This window comes from Pelobates fuscus, chromosome 3 (assembly GCF_036172605.1).
Source record: "Pelobates fuscus isolate aPelFus1 chromosome 3, aPelFus1.pri, whole genome shotgun sequence".
Taxonomy (NCBI): domain Eukaryota; kingdom Metazoa; phylum Chordata; class Amphibia; order Anura; family Pelobatidae; genus Pelobates; species Pelobates fuscus.
In genome coordinates, this window is record NC_086319.1 from 102973844 (window position 1) to 102990790 (window position 16947).

At 45.0% G+C, this 16947-nt stretch overlaps 1 protein-coding gene across 3 annotated transcripts in view; it reads right to left on the minus strand.

Annotated features, from left to right (window-relative positions):
* The window catches only part of NR3C1 (nuclear receptor subfamily 3 group C member 1), a 231607-nt gene extending 221332 nt beyond the window's left edge, over nucleotides 1-10275 (minus strand). Inside the window, exons 1-2 of one of the 3 annotated variants that reach the window (XM_063447391.1) lie at nucleotides 10130-10275; nucleotides 4632-5827 (exon numbers count right to left, since the gene is read on the minus strand). In XM_063447391.1, the coding sequence (XP_063303461.1) occupies nucleotides 4632-5815 (1184 nt within the window). In that variant the 5' untranslated portion in view covers nucleotides 5816-5827; nucleotides 10130-10275. Of the gene's footprint in view, nucleotides 1-4631; nucleotides 5828-9366; nucleotides 10042-10129 lie in introns of those variants that run through there. The other 2 variants (XM_063447393.1, XM_063447392.1) reach the window with 2 other exon arrangements.
* Between the last annotated feature and the right edge of the window lie 6672 nt (nucleotides 10276-16947).

The following is a 16947-nucleotide window of genomic DNA, read 5'->3' on the forward strand; positions in this document are numbered from 1 at the left end:
GACATACAGAGACATGAAGATGCAGGCATACAGAACAAGGCATACAGATACATACAGGCATGCAGGGACATATATACACAGACAGTCACACAAAGATATACAGAACAAGGCATACAGAGACATATGGATACGGTCATACAGAGACATACAGACACAGGCATACAGTGACATTCAGAAACACACGGACACAGTCATAGAGTCATAGAGACATACAGACACAGACATACATACACTTTCATACACAGACAGACAGTCATACAGAGACATGCAGACAGGTATACAGAGCAGGGGCAGATCCAGAACCTAATCTTGGGGGGGGGGGGTGGTAGTGAGATTTAGTGGGGTTAGGGGCTGTAGTAGGGGGACAGGGGCTGTAGTTGAGAGTTAGGGGCTGTAATTGGGGGCTTAGGAAATGTAGTGGGGAATTGGGGCTGTAGTAGGGGGTTAGGGACTGAAGTAGGTTGATGGCTGCAAGTGGGAACAGGGGCTGTAGTGTGGGGGATATGGGCAGCAATTGGGGGAGAGGGGCTGTAGTGGGGGGTAAGGACTGTAGTAAGGGAATAGGGGCTGTACTGGAGTTATGGGGTGGAAGGGATGTGAAGTAAGGGAGTTAGAGGCTGTAGAAGGGAGTATAGGGGCTGTGGTGGGAGCAAAGGAGCAAAGGGGCAATGTGGTTGGAAACGGGCAGTATGGTGGGAAACAGGGGCAGTAGAGGGGGACACAGGGGCAGTATGGTGTGGGCACAGGCTGTAACGAGGGACACTGTGGCAATAAAGTGGTGTCACAGGGACAGTATGGTAGGGGGTAAATGGGAAGTAGAGGGGGGGCAGGGGCAGTAGACGCATGTGAAAGGGGGGCAGAGGCAGTAGAGGGAAATAGAGGAGGCACACGGGATAAAGAGGGGGGCACAAAAGCAATAGAGGGGGGCATGGGCAGTATAGTGGGGACAGGGGCTGTAGAGGGGGGCATGGGCTGTATAGGGGGCACATGGGCAGTATGGTGGGGCAGAGGCTTTAGAGGGAAAGAGGGGCTGTAGAGGGAAATAGAGGAGCTGTAGAGTGGCACAGGGGGCAGTAGAGGAGGACAGGGTCAGTATGGTGGGGGCAGGGGCTATAGAGGTGCTGTAGAGGGGCACATGGGGCAGTATGGTGGGGCAGGGGCTATAGAGGGACGTAGAGGGGACATGGGCAGTATGGTGGGGCAGGGTCTATAGAGGGAAATAGAAGTGCTGGAGAGGGGCACATGGGGCAGTAGAGTGGGGACAGAGGCTATAGAGGGGCTGTTAAGGGGCAGGGGTAGTATGGTGGGGCAGGGGCTATAGAGGGGCTGTTAAGGGGCAGGGGTAGTATGGTGGGGCAGGGGCTATAGAGGGGCTGTTAAGGGGCAGGGGTAGTATGGTGGGGCAGAGGCTGTAGATGGGCTGTAGAGGGGGCAGGGGCAGTATGGTGGGGACAGGGGCTATAGAGGTGGCAGGGGTAGTATGGTGGGGGCAGGGGGAGTATGGTGGGGGCAGGGGGAGTATGGTGGGGGCAGGGGCAGTATGGTGGGGGCAGGGGCAGTATGGTGGAGCAGGGGGACTATAGTGGGGGCAGGGGCAGTATGGTGGAGCAGGGGGACTATAGTGGGGGCAGGGGTAGTATAGTGGGGCAGGGGCTGTAAAGGGGGCAGTATGGTGGGGGCAGGGGCTATAGAGGGAAATATAAGTGCTGTAGAGGGCAAATGGGGCAGAAGAGGGGCAGGGGCACTATGGTGGGGCAGGGGCTATAGAGTGTCTGTAAAGGGGGCAGGGGTAGTATGGTGGGGGCAGGGGGAGTATGGTGGGGGCAGGGGGAGTATGGTGGGGGCAGGGGAAGTATGGTGGGGGCAGGGGCAGTATGGTGGAGCAGGGGTATTATAGTGGGGCAGGGGTTGTAAAGGGGGCAGTATGGTGGGGCAGGGGCTATAGAGGGAAATAGAAGTGCTGTAGAGGGGCAAATGGGGCAGTAGAGGGGGCAGGGGCACTATGGTGGGGCAGGGGCTATAGAGTGGCTGTAAAGGGGGCAGGGGTAGTATGGTGGGGGCAGGGGGAGTATGGTGGGGGCAGGGGCTATAGAGGTGGCAGGGGAGTATGGTGGGGGCAGGGGCTATAGAGGTGGCAGGGGAGTATGGTGGGGGCAGGGGCCGTATAGTGGGGGCAGGGGCCGTAAAGTGGGGGCAGGGGGAGTATGGTGGGGGCAGGGGGAGTATGGTGGGGGCAGGGGCAGTATAGTGGGGGCAGGGGCAGTATAGTGGGGGGCAGGGGCAGTATAGTGGGGGGCAGGGGGAGTATGGTGGGGGCAGGGGGAGTATGGTGGGGGCAGGGGCAGTATGGTGGGGGCAGGGGCAGTATGGTGGGGGCAGGGGGAGTATGGTGGGGGCAGGGGGAGTATGGTGGGGGCAGGGGGAGTATGGTGGGGGCAGGGGGAGTATGGTGGGGGCAGGGGGAGTATGGTGGGGGCAGGGGGAGTATGGTGGGGGCAGGGGGAGTATGGTGGGGGCAGGGGCCGTATGGTGGGGGCAGGGGCCGTATGGTGGGGGCAGGGGCCGTATAGTGGGGGCAGGGATAGTATAGTGGGGGCAGGGATAGTATAGTGGGGGCAGGGATAGTATGGTGGGGGCAGGGATAGTATAGTGGGGGCAGGGATAGTATAGTGGGGGCAGGGGGAGTATGGTGGGGGCAGGGGGAGTATGGTGGGGGCAGGGGCTGTAGAAAGGGGCTGAAAAAATAAACGTTTTGATTTAAAAAAAAATACAAATAAAAATGCTTCTTCCCCACCCCCTTCTCCTCCCAGAAGCTTACCTTGGGCCAGAGAGGGAGAACCTTACAACTGAGGGTCGGCTGGGAGGCTGGAGCTGCAGTCAGGACCGCTGGGGAGTCTGGGAGCAGTAGAAGTCCCGCCCCCTTCTGACATCATCAGAGGAGGACGGCTGACTTCACTGCCAGGCTCCTGATGTGTGCTGGCTGCAGGGAGAGAGGTGAGATTACAAATCCGAGTCTCCAGCCAGAGGCAGGAGATTCGGATTTTTGCGCCCCCCTCCTCTGGCGCCCTAAGGCGGCCGCCTGTGCCGCCTTATGGACGCGCCGGCCCTGTTCCTGATCCTCATTTAACAAACTCTAAAAGGAACAAAAAACACGATCCCTTTCAGTAACAACAATGAATCCCCAAAACAGGATCCCATGGTCACATGTCACAATTTACTTCAACATGAGGTATCTAATACTATGAAATCAACTTTTCTATAAAAGTACAAAAGGTTTACAAAAAGAAGGCAAAAAATTAAAAAGATAGTGTCAAAGTCTATTAGACATGTAAAATTATATTTTGGCTTTATTAAAAAAATTAAATGAAAAAAATAAAAAGGCGAAAGGTCAGGTTGCTTACAAACATCTCAGGTTTATTTTAGCAAAGTGCATAGTCAATGTACTAAAACTATTCTGCCAAGTCCTCATAAAAGAAACAGCAGAGTAAAACAAACAGCCTGGCACACATTTTATATGCAATCTCCCCTGTGTAATATTAACCAATTTTGAAATTAAACCAAGCAACAACATCAATTTGTTACTCAGAACATTACATTGGAAGTTTACCAGGTAAAGACTCACTTTGTAAAACTTAACCCGTTCGGCGCTAATGATGCTGCGGTACGCAATACTTTGTTTTCCATTTATTTTTTTCCTTCATTTTGAAATAAATATTCTTATATAATAAAACTTATTTAGCCCTTTACACAGAAGAAATGTTTCACATTTCACACACCCTTGATTCCCATGTGGTCCAATCGGCCAGATGTGGATTTTACAATGAGAAATAATAATGAAGACAGGGCTAGGTGCCCATGGTAAAAAAATAAATAAATAATACAAACAAAAAAAAAAAATATATATATATATATATATTTTTTTTTTTTTTGTAGAAGGAAATGAAAGTTAATAGCCATACAGGGATTGTATCAATGATGCTATTATTCTTACACAAACTTTGCTGTTTTACTCTCAGTAGTTTCCGTGATTACCCATGGTAAACTATGGAAATTTGATGGAGTTTATGGAAACTTGTGTGTGCGCGCAATATAGGATTCGATATAGGTTATGCCTCGTGACCTAAGAAAATGGACCAAAAATATAATTATCTGTGAAAGCCTTATAGCACACGCAGAACTTGATCACAAGCCTCGACAGTATGACAGCATATAATAAAGTATGTAAAACTACTGCCAGTTTGCAAATAATCATGCAACTTATACATCAGAGGAGTGGTTTATAATAAGGGAATTAAGGAGAACATATTGCTAGAGTAACTTCATCTGGAACTGTGGCACACCAATAAATCATTGCACACAAGCAAACATGACTATTATGTGGATTACACAGAAATGAGCAACTTTTTACAAGTATTCTGGAAGCAAAGAACTTGACTTGAGGGTGTGCAATGGTTTCCAAGTAGAGCATGTTTGATGTGTGCAGCTATAACCAGCAATAAAATAATACAAAATAAACAACAGCAAGCACAACGAAGAATTGTGAATACTTAAATACAAAACATTGTTTTGTTTTGTAGACCACTGCTGGTAAAGAAACATACAATCTACCAATAAAAAATTTAATTCCTTACCTGGAAAAACCATTTGAAAACACAGGTCTGCCCGGATAGTTTACATTCCCTGGGGAGGTAATGTTGTCGTCTGTGGATCCATGGCACCTATTCCAAGTTTCAGAAATGGTAGACAGACTTGGGCCCAAGTTAAAGATGGGTTTCTGATCTTGCTGATGCTGAGAAAGAGAGGAGGTGTTCAAGTCATAGTGGTACATTTGCCCTCCTGATGTGCTGACGCCATGGACAGAGATGGCAGATGTTTTGTTGCCATATATGCCAGGTCCACCAAAACGACCTCCACAGTAAGCAGAACCAAACTTTTCCTGTTTCACAACCCCTGGTGTGCACAGCTCTATATAGTCCTCTTTTTCAGTCTTCACTTGAGAAATGAGAAGGTCTGTGCTGGGAAGTTGCATATCGCCCGTGCGGTTACCCACTTTAGGCATACAGTCCTGCAACAGGACAGGTTTGCATTCCTCATTTGCTATTCCAGACCTCAAAAGAAATGGGTCATCAGTGGCAAGAGGAGACAGCAAGTCTGCTGCATCTTCCTCATCAAAGATAGGGTCCAGTCCCCAAGGACTGCCCTTAATATCCTTGGGTGAGTCAGGGGGTAGGTCAAGGTCCTGTAAAAGGTCAAAGGTGCTTTGGTCTTTGTGAAACAAGTTGGTGGTGTTATTCCCAATACTGCCTGCTTGGCCTTGCGTGGAAGGTCTTGGTTGGACAGATAATTCAGATGTAAGAACACCCTTGTCCCCTGGGCCATCCAGGGCCTTATCCGAAACAGACGATTTAGCTTGAAGGCTGGCAAGACTCTCTTCCAAAAGCTTAAAATCACTTTCTGTTGCATGGGCACCGAGCTGGCCCTGCTGAGAAATAACAAGATCGTTGCCCATTACTTTTGCTTCTGCCTCCCCCATGTAAAGTCCCATTGAGAGAGAAACTGCCTTGGATAGATCTGGCTGAGGCACATTCCTCAAACCATTTGTTGAATCCCCAGTTACAGGCAGCTCTTGTTGCTGCTGTTGCCTTGTATCTGACAGGGAAGCAGGTTGGGTTGAGCAAGAAGTAGACACATTTACATTAGCTCCACCCTTATAACTTCCAAAGAAATCAATCACATTCCCTGCTTTGTCACTGTAAAGTGCAGTCCTCACGCCCTGTGATCCATTTGGGGTTTTCAGTAGATCTTTGGATTCCATTGGGTACTGTACCTGAAAAAAATAGAAATTACACACCATATTCTGAAAATGTTGTCTAAAATAAAATTATCTACAGGTTTATGAAAAGAAAAATACAATTCTAAAAACCCTGTTACATTCTAACAGCATGAGATACATGCAAATCAACTCAACAGTGGGTACAGGGCTTGCTGCTAGGCAGCATACAAAAAATCAACATGATTTTGATTGCTATAGAACCTTTGGGGCTATATTTTTGTTTCACTTAATGGCTAATGGCCAAGTGACTGGGTTTATGATATGTTACACATTTAAAGTGGTAATCTCAGACAGGTGCCTCATTAATACGATTTTAAGTTGAACTGTCACTCCCCAATATAATCAATCACATTTTTCAGTGATACGGAACAGTAATTGAGTGTATTGATATTGTATAGTTTCCACTCACTGTTGTGTATGACTCAATCTGTATTAATTATCTGCATTTAGGTAAACCAACCGTGATACCTACAGTGAAACAAGCTCGCTGAACTAATAACAGGCACCTCAATATATACTTGTGATTTTATTGGACGTTATTATAAGAGTTGGGCCATGATCAAAATTCTGATTGCATGTTTATTAGAGACGTTGTAAAACCAGTGACACTCAAGAACTATTAAAAGGATGCTCAGTGCCATGCATTCACAGTAACAATAATGATAATATCCCAACTTAGATTGTTAACATTGCACTTGAGCAAACCTTAAAACTGGCTTTCATTTCAAGCGTTTGTGTTACGGTTTACAGGAAGCCAAAGGAGGCATGATATGAACTACTCACATGAGTCAGAATGTGGCCTTTTGTTAGATATCTTGAATCTCCTGGATGGAACAAAAATGGTTAAACTGTCACTGCAGGAAGCTCTATATGTTAACCCATTCAGAGAGCCAGGAATAGAATGCTTGCCCAGACTTCACTGAATTGCATAGTTAATGGTTTACAGCCAGTGCCGAGATACTGTAATTATATTTTTTTTTTCTCTCAAACTCTGGCTAATCTCATGATGCAAATAAGTGAGATATTATTTCATTGTAAAAAAAATTATTAAAAAAGTATACTGATGTGATCAACGGAAATAAATATACATTTTGCGGTATTTCTAATAAGAAATTTGCAATGCAAATGAGCAACTAACTAAATCCTGACTGTAGTCTGTAAGAGAAAATTTATATTTGTCATGTTGCGCACGGGTATATGGAATTATGGAATTACAAAACCTGCCATTAACTCAATTGCACATGTTGCCAAGTCATGTCTAAGGAAGGCTCAATGACCTGCTCTAAACTTCCATTTGATTTTTTGTGTCCTCATTTAAAATATATGTCTAATAAATCAGAATGCAAGTATGTGTTTAAAGAATACTATGCAGAGACAGGCACGGACACACATATGTCATATATAGATAGAGTGTTACATACACATTTAAGTATATTTGTGTGTGTGTGTGTGTGTGTGTGTGTATATATATATATTTTTTTTTTTTTGGGGGGCGGGGGTATTTACATAGTGCCAACGTATTCTGCAGTGTATGTCTGTATGTTTTCATGCATATACTATTAAGAGCACAATGCTTTTTCCCCTACGATATAGCCTAGAGAACCACAATAATTTTATCAAAATTCTTCATCTTAAAATGTGGCGTTAATTCCACGTTCAGATTATGTGTTTTTGGAAATTTGGGAAAAAAATGGATCCCAAAGATTACAACCATCGTTTGAAAACACTATATTATAGTATTAGTATCTCTAGTACTGTACACTATCAAAAAGGTTTAAAAAAAAAAAAAAACAACATCCAATTTCCCTTGCTAGCCAACTACAATGGCAGTATATTAGTAGCTTTTCTGTTCAGTACAATAGTTAAAACATTTAAAATAGTTTTACTTTGTATCTTGCAATCAGGTTTCAACATTTGAATCCAACGCTACAAGTGACTATGAAACCCCGTGTTAACTGAACCTACCGCAATCTTCCTGACTTTTCTGTAAATGAAAGCGTTAAATAAAATTGAAAGTATCAATGGTATGATTGTGTATCTTACTATCCATTGATTAAATCTGATTTTGTGTCATGGCCCAAAACTACCATTCTACGTGTTTAATATTAGTGTAAACAGTACGACACAAATAAAACACACATGTATACATACACACAAATACATTCTACATGTATTATTTCACAAGTGCATTCTAATCGTTTCTGAGTCAGAACCATTATTTACCATCCACCCCATAATATTCTGCAAATGCAATTCTTTAACTGGATCCTCAACATGTTTAAATCAAAATGCAGTTAGAATGACTAGATTTAGGAAAAACTATTCTTGATATGGACCTGTTGAATGTTCATCAACATGTCACACCCACTTATGAAACAAACAGACAAGAATCAGATTCTCTGGAATCACCCAGTCTACATTGTTGAAGAAAATGAGTTGAATGGTCAAAAGGCGATAAACAAGGAAAACATGAGAACAGAAAACCTATTAGTACAATGAAGAAAAAAAAAAAAGAAAAGCACTATTATGCACGTATATCTTAATGACGTGCAACAAGTAGAAACAGACCCACCCCCAACCCCTACTGTGACAAGAAAGGAAATGAGTATCTCCGTCAATATGGAGGGAGAAAAATATCTATTTACGTCAAAATCAGCCTGGTCTTTATTAATGCAGTAATTAAATTGTATCAAACTGCAGAGGCTCCGGGAGATTAAAAGCTTTATATATGTTTATTTTCACACATGAAACGTTTAACTCTATTTATTTTCCTATAGTTAGCATGTTAACTATTTACAATAATTAGAAAGTTCAAGACGAGAAAAATATAAGAATTCAGTATCTGCATTCACCTATAATCTACACAGTTTTCAGTTGCTGCTAAGAAGAGACACATTTACAGAATAAATTATTTTTATGGACACATTACCTAATGGAGTTTATTAATTTTTGAATAATTACAACAACAACAAAAATAACAGAGTTGAATGAATAGTGGGCTTTTCCCAGAGGGTGGAAGAAATGGTTGACAAGCATTGACAGACTGTTAATGGTGTTAGGCCCCCTTGGAAAAACCAAGTGCCCCTGCCAATAATAGGGTTGAGCTGCTGCAGCACCTCTTGCAGAGATGAGTTAACCAATCAGGGTTCTAGGTAATGGAACTATATGAAATATGCTGGTGCTTTTAAAATCATAACTGGGAAGCATGCATAAAAATTAAGATTTTTAAAAAATATATAAAAATAATAGACAGGATAAAATAACATTCACTAACAGCTTTACTTCTAGGACTATTTCTCTAGTAGGTTCTATCCCACATTCTTATCTTGCATTCCTCCTAAACTAGACGGCTAATGTAAGTTCATTCCCTGTTACATAAAAGAGGATAGGAGACAGGGCAAGTGCTGCCGTGTTATTTAGGTCAGAAAATACATATTTTTCTCACATTTGTACAGCTGGCAGCCTTGGTCCTGTCTGCATGTACTTGGTGTCATTATGTCACCTCTGTCTGCCACCCAGTGACAGTCCCTTACCTACATTTGTAGAGTCCCAGTTAGATTGCTGGTCACTGGCTCTTACTCATGCTCTTCCACTTGCCAAGATCTAACTTCCATTGCAGCAGCAGAGGGTATAAATAAACAAGTTGGCGTGTCAGATGGGCTGCTGGTGGGAAAGGAAGTAAACAGGCTCTGGCACCTTGCTAATCCCCCACCTCTGGGCACCTGCACACCCCAATAACAGAGGGCACAGAACCCAGCCCCCCCTTACCCCCTCCCAGCTCTCTCACTGGTTACTTTGTAGCCAGTGTCCTAGTTCTTAGTAATGGAACCCCGGTTACTTTATTTCCACTCTCCTTGCTTTTAGTATTCTCTCCCTGGTTACTTTGTATCCAGTGTCCTTGCTCTGTTAGTAATATCTGTCTCTCTCTGGTTACTTTGAATCCAGTCCCCTTGCCCTCCCTGTTAGTAAATGTCGCCTTCTCTCTCTTCCTTGTCACTTTGTAGCCAGTGTTGAAGTCTCCTCGCCCTGTCAGCAATAGTCCTTAGCGGGTCCTGTCTCTCCCAGGTCACTTTGTAGCCAGTCTCCTAGTCCACTTGGCCAATGTCTCTAGTTGCTAGTTCTCCCCAGCTCCTTGCCCCATTCTCGCTGCCCTCTCTCCCCTGGCTGCCAGCTCCTCTCCCCGTCACTCACTAGTTCCTCTCCTCCCTCCTGCCAGTTTCTCCTCCTCCCCACACCCTCTCTGGATCTGTTCTTAGCCAACTCTGCCCCCTTGGCAGGGTGTGAGAGGGTACTTACAGCACACGGCCCTCAGTCTCCGGGCATGTCTCCTGGGTCCCTGTAGGTAGTTGAGGCGCCCTGTGGGTTGGGAGCCGCCTATCCCGGACATACAGGGAGGAGAGACAGAGAGAGGAGCTCCGTGCGTGAGAGCCCGAGACACAGGCTGGGAGGGAGGGGGAGCGTGCAGGGAGGGAGAGGAGGGAGGGGAGGCAGGGCGGCCATGCAGGGAAGCCTGCAACCTGTTGGATGCTGACTGCAACTACAGCCTCGGGAACCCGCTCACACAGCCCCCTCCCACAGCCACACACAGAGTCACACAGTGCCTGGTAAACCCAGCCTGGCACTGACATCGCACTCCAGCATGGCACTGGAAATACAGACTGGGATTAACACTACAAATACAGGCTGGCACTAGTAATAAAGACGGTCTCTGGTTAACCAAGTCTGACTAATAAAGGAAGGTCATGGTTACCCAGACTGGCACTAATAAAGGAAGGTCATGGTAACCCAGACTGGCACTAATAAAGGATGGCAATGGTAACCCAGACTGGCACTAATAAAGGAAGGCCATGGTAACCTAGACTGGCACTAATAAAGGATGGTCATGGTAACCCAGACTGGCACTAATAAAGGATGGCAATGGTAACCCAGACTGGCAATCTGGCACTAATAAAGGATGGTCATGGTAACCCAGACTGGCACTAATAAAGGATGGCAATGGTAACCCAGACTGGCAATCTGGCACTAATAAAGGATGGTCATGGTAACCCAGACTGGCACTAATAAAGGATGGCAATGGTAACCCAGACTGGCACTAATAAAGGATAGTCATGGTATCCCAGACTGGCACTAATAAAGGATGGTCATGGTAACCCAGACTGGCACTAATAAAGGATGGCAATGGTAACCCAGACTGGCACTAATAAAGGATAGTCATGGTATCCCAGACTGGCACTAATAAAGGATGGTCATGATAACCCAGACTGGCACTAGTAATAAAGGCTGTCCCTGGTAAACCAAACTGGCACTAGTCATAAAGGATGGCCATGGTAACTCAGACTGGCACTAATAAAGGAAGACTTGACCTGGTCATCCAGGCTGGCACCAGTAATAAAGGCTGGTCCTTGTAACACAGACTGGCACTACTAATAAAGGCTGGCCATGTTAATCCAGACTGACACTAGGTCCGGCTCTACCATAACTGTGACCTAGGGCACACTGGTCAGTGGGGCACACGACTGGCAGGCTAGCACACAGCACTACCCTCCTGCTGGTCTATGCATGTAGCATGGCTGAGCCGCAGACCGGGGTGAAGGAGCTTCTGTTCCTCTACCCAGTGTGAAAGGAGGTGCACACAGGGAGTGCTGAACTGCTTCCTCTCAGAACAGGTAGAGGAACAGAAGCTCCTCTACCCAGGTCCGCAGCTCAGCCTGGCTACACAGGGGAGGTAAGCTGGGGGTGGGGGACACATAAAGGGAGGAAAGGAAATTAAAGGCATGGGGTACCTGGGGGAATGAGACACATGGCAGAGCCTGGGGGAATGAGACACATGGGGGGCAGAGGGGAAATGAGAAACATGCCTCCATGAGACACATGGAGGGCTGGGGGAAGGAAATGAGACAACGGGGGGCTGAAGGATGAAACATATGGGCGGCATGAGACACATAGAGGGGAGCTGGGGAGACACAAAGAAACAGAGGAGCTGGGGGAGAAAGAGACAAGGTGCTGGGTCATAGTAAGGTGGTGGGTCATAGTAACCCAGACTGGCACTAGTAATAAATTATGGCCATGGTAACACAGACTGGCACTAATCAAGGATGGCCATGGTAACCCAGACTGGCACTAGTAATAAAGGCTGTCCCTGGTAAACCAGACTGGCACTAGTCATAAAGGATGGCCATGGTAACTCAGACTGGCACTAATAAAGGATGGTCATGGTAACCCAGACTGGCACTATTACTAAAGGCTTGTCCTGGTAATCCAGGCTGGCACCAGTAATAAAGGCTGGTCCTTGTAACACAGACTGGCACTACTAATAAAGGCGGCCATGGTAATCCAGACTGACACTAGGTCCGGCTCTACCATAACTGTGACCTAGGGCACACTGGTCAGTGGGGCACGTGACTGGCAGGATAGCACACAGCACTACCCTCCTGCTGGTCTATGCATGTAGCATGGCCGAGCCGCAGACCGGGGTGAAGGAGCTTCTGTTCCTCTACCCAGTGTGGAAGAAGGTGCACGCAGGGAGTGCTGAACTGCTTCCTGTCAGTACGGGTAGAGGAACAGAAGCTCCTCTACCCAGGTCCGCAGCTCAGCCAGGCTACACAGGAGAGGTAAGCTGGGGGTGGGGGGACACATAAAGGGAGGAAAGGAAATTAAAGACATGGGGTACCTGGGGGAATGAGACACATGGCAGAGCCTGGGGGAATGAGACACATGGGAGGGCAGAGGGGAAATGAGACACATGCCTCCATGAGACACATGGAGGGCTGGGGGAAGGAAATGAGACAAGGGGGGCTGAAGGATGAAACATATGGGCGGGGTGAGACACATAGAGGGGAGCTGGGGAGACACAAAGAAACATAGAGGAGCTGGGGGAGAAAGAGACAAGGTGCTGGGAGGAAGAGACATACACATGGGATTGTTGAGAGAAAGACGCATAGAGGGGTTGGGCGAGAGAAACTGCTATGTTTACAATAGGGTTAATCCAGCCTCTAGTGGCTGTCTCACTGACAGCCGCTAGAGGCGCTTCCGCGCTTCTCACTGTGAAAATCACAGTGAGAAGACGCTGACGTCCATAGGAAGGTATTGAGAAAAGATTCCTCAGGAACGCTGCCAGAAGTTGCTGTCTGGTTATGCATCTCGTTTTCAGCACATCATAACAGCAAAAGGATGCTCTACTAAGTACTAAATATGCTTGCCATGAAGGGGTGGAATAATTTAGAAATTAAGAAGTAATTCTAAGTAGCATTTTCAGTTGAATTTGGGAAAACCACTTGAAGCATTTGTTGTGTTGAGCTATTTCAATTGCTTTTGTTTGATTTGTTCATTGAAACAGCTGAAAGTCTGTAAATTTTCACAATAAACCTGATTTTCAATGGCTTTTGTATAGTTTTGATTACAACTGTATGTATAGCTTTGGTATCACACAGACCTTTAGCATGGGCACCTCTGGGCAATATATTATAGTAATGCACCCACTAATCAGTGAAAAGATAAAATAGTACACAGTTTGTGCAAGGATATATTAACAGATTGAGCCAGTGTTTGGCAAAGCCAGGAGGTAATTGGAACAGACTTCATACTAAATAAAGTACAGACTCTTATTTGGCACTAGGCAGTGTGCTACTAATTAAACACTATAACTTCCTGGGCCTGTTCAGTTGGCTTATTGTTTTAGTTGATTTTATGTTTTACGGCTTGTTTTGTTGGATAGATTTAAGACGTACTCGGATATCTTTAGTGTACTCTTACAGTGATGAGTAAATATCAAATTTTGCTAGCAGTAGCCATAACCTTCTCTTATGCATGTACAGTGCCTGGTATCTACTACACTCCATTTCCTCTCTCTGATCACCACCTCTTATCATTTGCTCTCAAGTACCTCCTCACCCAACAACCTCAGCATAACCCCCCTCAACTCAGGAGGAACCTTAATTCTATTAACCTCCATCAGCTGTCAGCTGATATTGATTCACAACTCCTATCCATCCTCTCCTGTCCCTCACTGGCCTTCTCCACATATAACACTACTCTCACCTCTGCCTTGAACACTGCAGCCTTGCTCCAAACATGAACCTCGAGGAGGACATGCCCCCAACTGTGGCATACTAAATCAACACACTACCTACAAAGATGCTTCCGTTTTGCTGAACGCTCCTGGAGGAAGTCTCGCACCCAGACAGACTATCTCCATTATAGATTCATATTGTGTTCATACATAAATATTTTTTTTTCACTGTAATAGAAGAGCAGTTAGTTGTCTGCAAGCGTCTGTGTTTCAGGCCTACTTCAGCGTGTGCTCTGCAGACCTGTGCCAGCGTGATTTGACAGTTGCCAATCATATCTGGTGTCTCTATAGCGTGCTTTTACAACCAAAATTTTGTTTCCACTGTAATAGAAGAGCAGTTGCCTGCCTGCCAGCTTCTGTGTGAGGTTCACATTGGATACTGTGCCTATTTGCCCAGTGCCACCACTCATATCTGTTTTAACAATAGGTTAAGCTTTACATTTAAAATAAATATTTTTTTTTCACTGTAATAGAAGAGCAGTTGCCTGCCTGCCAGCTTCTGTGTGAGGTTCACATTGGATACTGTGCCTATTTGCCCAGTGCCACCACTCATATCTGTTTTAACAATTGGTTAAGCTTTAGATTTAAAAGAAATAATTTTTTTTCACTGTAATAGAAGAGCAGTTAGTTGTCTGCAAGCGTCTGTGTTTCAGGCCTACTTCAGCGTGTGCTCTGCAGACCTGTGCCAGCGTGCTTTGACAGTTGCCAATCATATCTGGTGTCTCTTTAGCGTGCTTTTACAACCAAAATTTTGTTTCCACTGTAATAGAAGAGCAGTTGCCTGCCTGCCAGCTTCTGTGTGAGGTTCACATTGGATACTGTGCCTATTTGCCCAGTGCCACCACTCATATCTGTTTTAACAATAGGTTAAGCTTTACATTTAAAATAAATATTTTTTTTCACTGTAATAGAAGAGCAGTTAGTTGTCTGCAAGCGTCTGTGTGAGGTTCACATTGGATACTGTGCCTATTTGCCCAGTGCCACCACTCATATCTGTTTTAACAATTGGTTAAGCTTTAGATTTAAAATAAATAATTTTTTTTCACTGTAATAGAAGAGCAGTTAGTTGTCTGCAAGCGTCTGTGTTTCAGGCCTACTTCAGCGTGTGCTCTGCAGACCTGTGCCAGCGTGCTTTGACAGTTGCCAATCATATCTGGTGTCTCTTTAGCGTGCTTTTACAACCAAAATTTTGTTTCCACTGTAATAGAAGAGCAGTTGCCTGCCTGCCAGCTTCTGTGTGAGGTTCACATTGGATACTGTGCCTATTTGCCCAGTGCCACCACTCATATCTGTTTTAACAATAGGTTAAGCTTTACATTTAAAATAAATATTTTTTTTTCACTGTAATAGAAGAGCAGTTGCCTGCCTGCCAGCTTCTGTGTGAGGTTCACATTGGATACTGTGCCTATTTGCCCAGTGCCACCACTCATATCTGTTTTAACAATTGGTTAAGCTTTAGATTTAAAAGAAATAATTTTTTTTCACTGTAATAGAAGAGCAGTTAGTTGTCTGCAAGCGTCTGTGTTTCAGGCCTACTTCAGCGTGTGCTCTGCAGACCTGTGCCAGCGTGCTTTGACAGTTGCCAATCATATCTGGTGTCTCTTTAGCGTGCTTTTACAACCAAAATTTTGTTTCCACTGTAATAGAAGAGCAGTTGCCTGCCTGCCAGCTTCTGTGTGAGGTTCACATTGGATACTGTGCCTATTTGCCCAGTGCCACCACTCATATCTGTTTTAACAATAGGTTAAGCTTTACATTTAAAATAAATATTTTTTTTCACTGTAATAGAAGAGCAGTTAGTTGTCTGCAAGCGTCTGTGTGAGGTTCACATTGGATACTGTGCCTATTTGCCCAGTGCCACCACTCATATCTGTTTTAACAATTGGTTAAGCTTTAGATTTAAAATAAATAATTTTTTTTCACTGTAATAGAAGAGCAGTTAGTTGTCTGCAAGCGTCTGTGTTTCAGGCCTACTTCAGCGTGTGCTCTGCAGACCTGTGCCAGCGTGCTTTGACAGTTGCCAATCATATCTGGTGTCTCTTTAGCGTGCTTTTACAACCAAAATTTTGTTTCCACTGTAATAGAAGAGCAGTTGCCTGCCTGCCAGCTTCTGTGTGAGGTTCACATTGGATACTGTGCCTATTTGCCCAGTGCCACCACTCATATCTGTTTTAACAATTGGTTAAGCTTTAGATTTAAAAGAAATAATTTTTTTTCACTGTAATAGAAGAGCAGTTAGTTGTCTGCAAGCGTCTGTGTTTCAGGCCTACTTCAGCGTGTGCTCTGCAGACCTGTGCTAGCGTGCTTTGACAGTTGGCAATCATATCTGGTGTCTCTTTAGCGTGCTTTTACAACCAAAATTTTGTTTCCACTGTAATAGAAGAGCAGTTGCCTGCCTGCCAGCTTCTGTGTGAGGTTCACATTGGATACTGTGCCTATTTGCCCAGTGCCACCACTCATATCTGTTTTAACAATTGGTTAAGCTTTAGATTTAAAAGAAATATTTTTTTTCACTGTAATAGAAGAGCAGTTAGTTGTCTGCAAGCGTCTGTGTTTCAGGCCTACTTCAGCGTGTGCCCTGCAGACCTGTGCCAGCGTGCTTTGACAGTTGCCAATCATATCTGGTGTCTCTTTAGCGTGCTTTTACAACCAAAATTTTGTTTCCACTGTAATAGAAGAGCAGTTGCCTGCCTGCCAGCTTCTGTGTGAGGTTCACATTGGATACTCTGCCTATTTGCCCAGTGCCACCACTCATATCTGTTTTAACAATTGGTTAAGCTTTAGATTTTAAAGAAATATTTTTTTTTCACTGTAATAGAAGAGCAGTTAGTTGTCTGCAAGCGTCTGTGTTTCAGGCCTACTTCAGCGTGTGCTCTGCAGACCTGTGCCAGCGTGCTTTGACAGTTGCCACTCATATCTTGTGTCTCTATAGCGTGCTTTTACAACCAAAATTTGTTTTTCACTGTTATAGATTGAATAGCAGTTACTTGTCTTCAAGCGGCTCTGTCAGTCCTTCCTTCAGCGTGTGCTCTGCAGAACTGTTCCA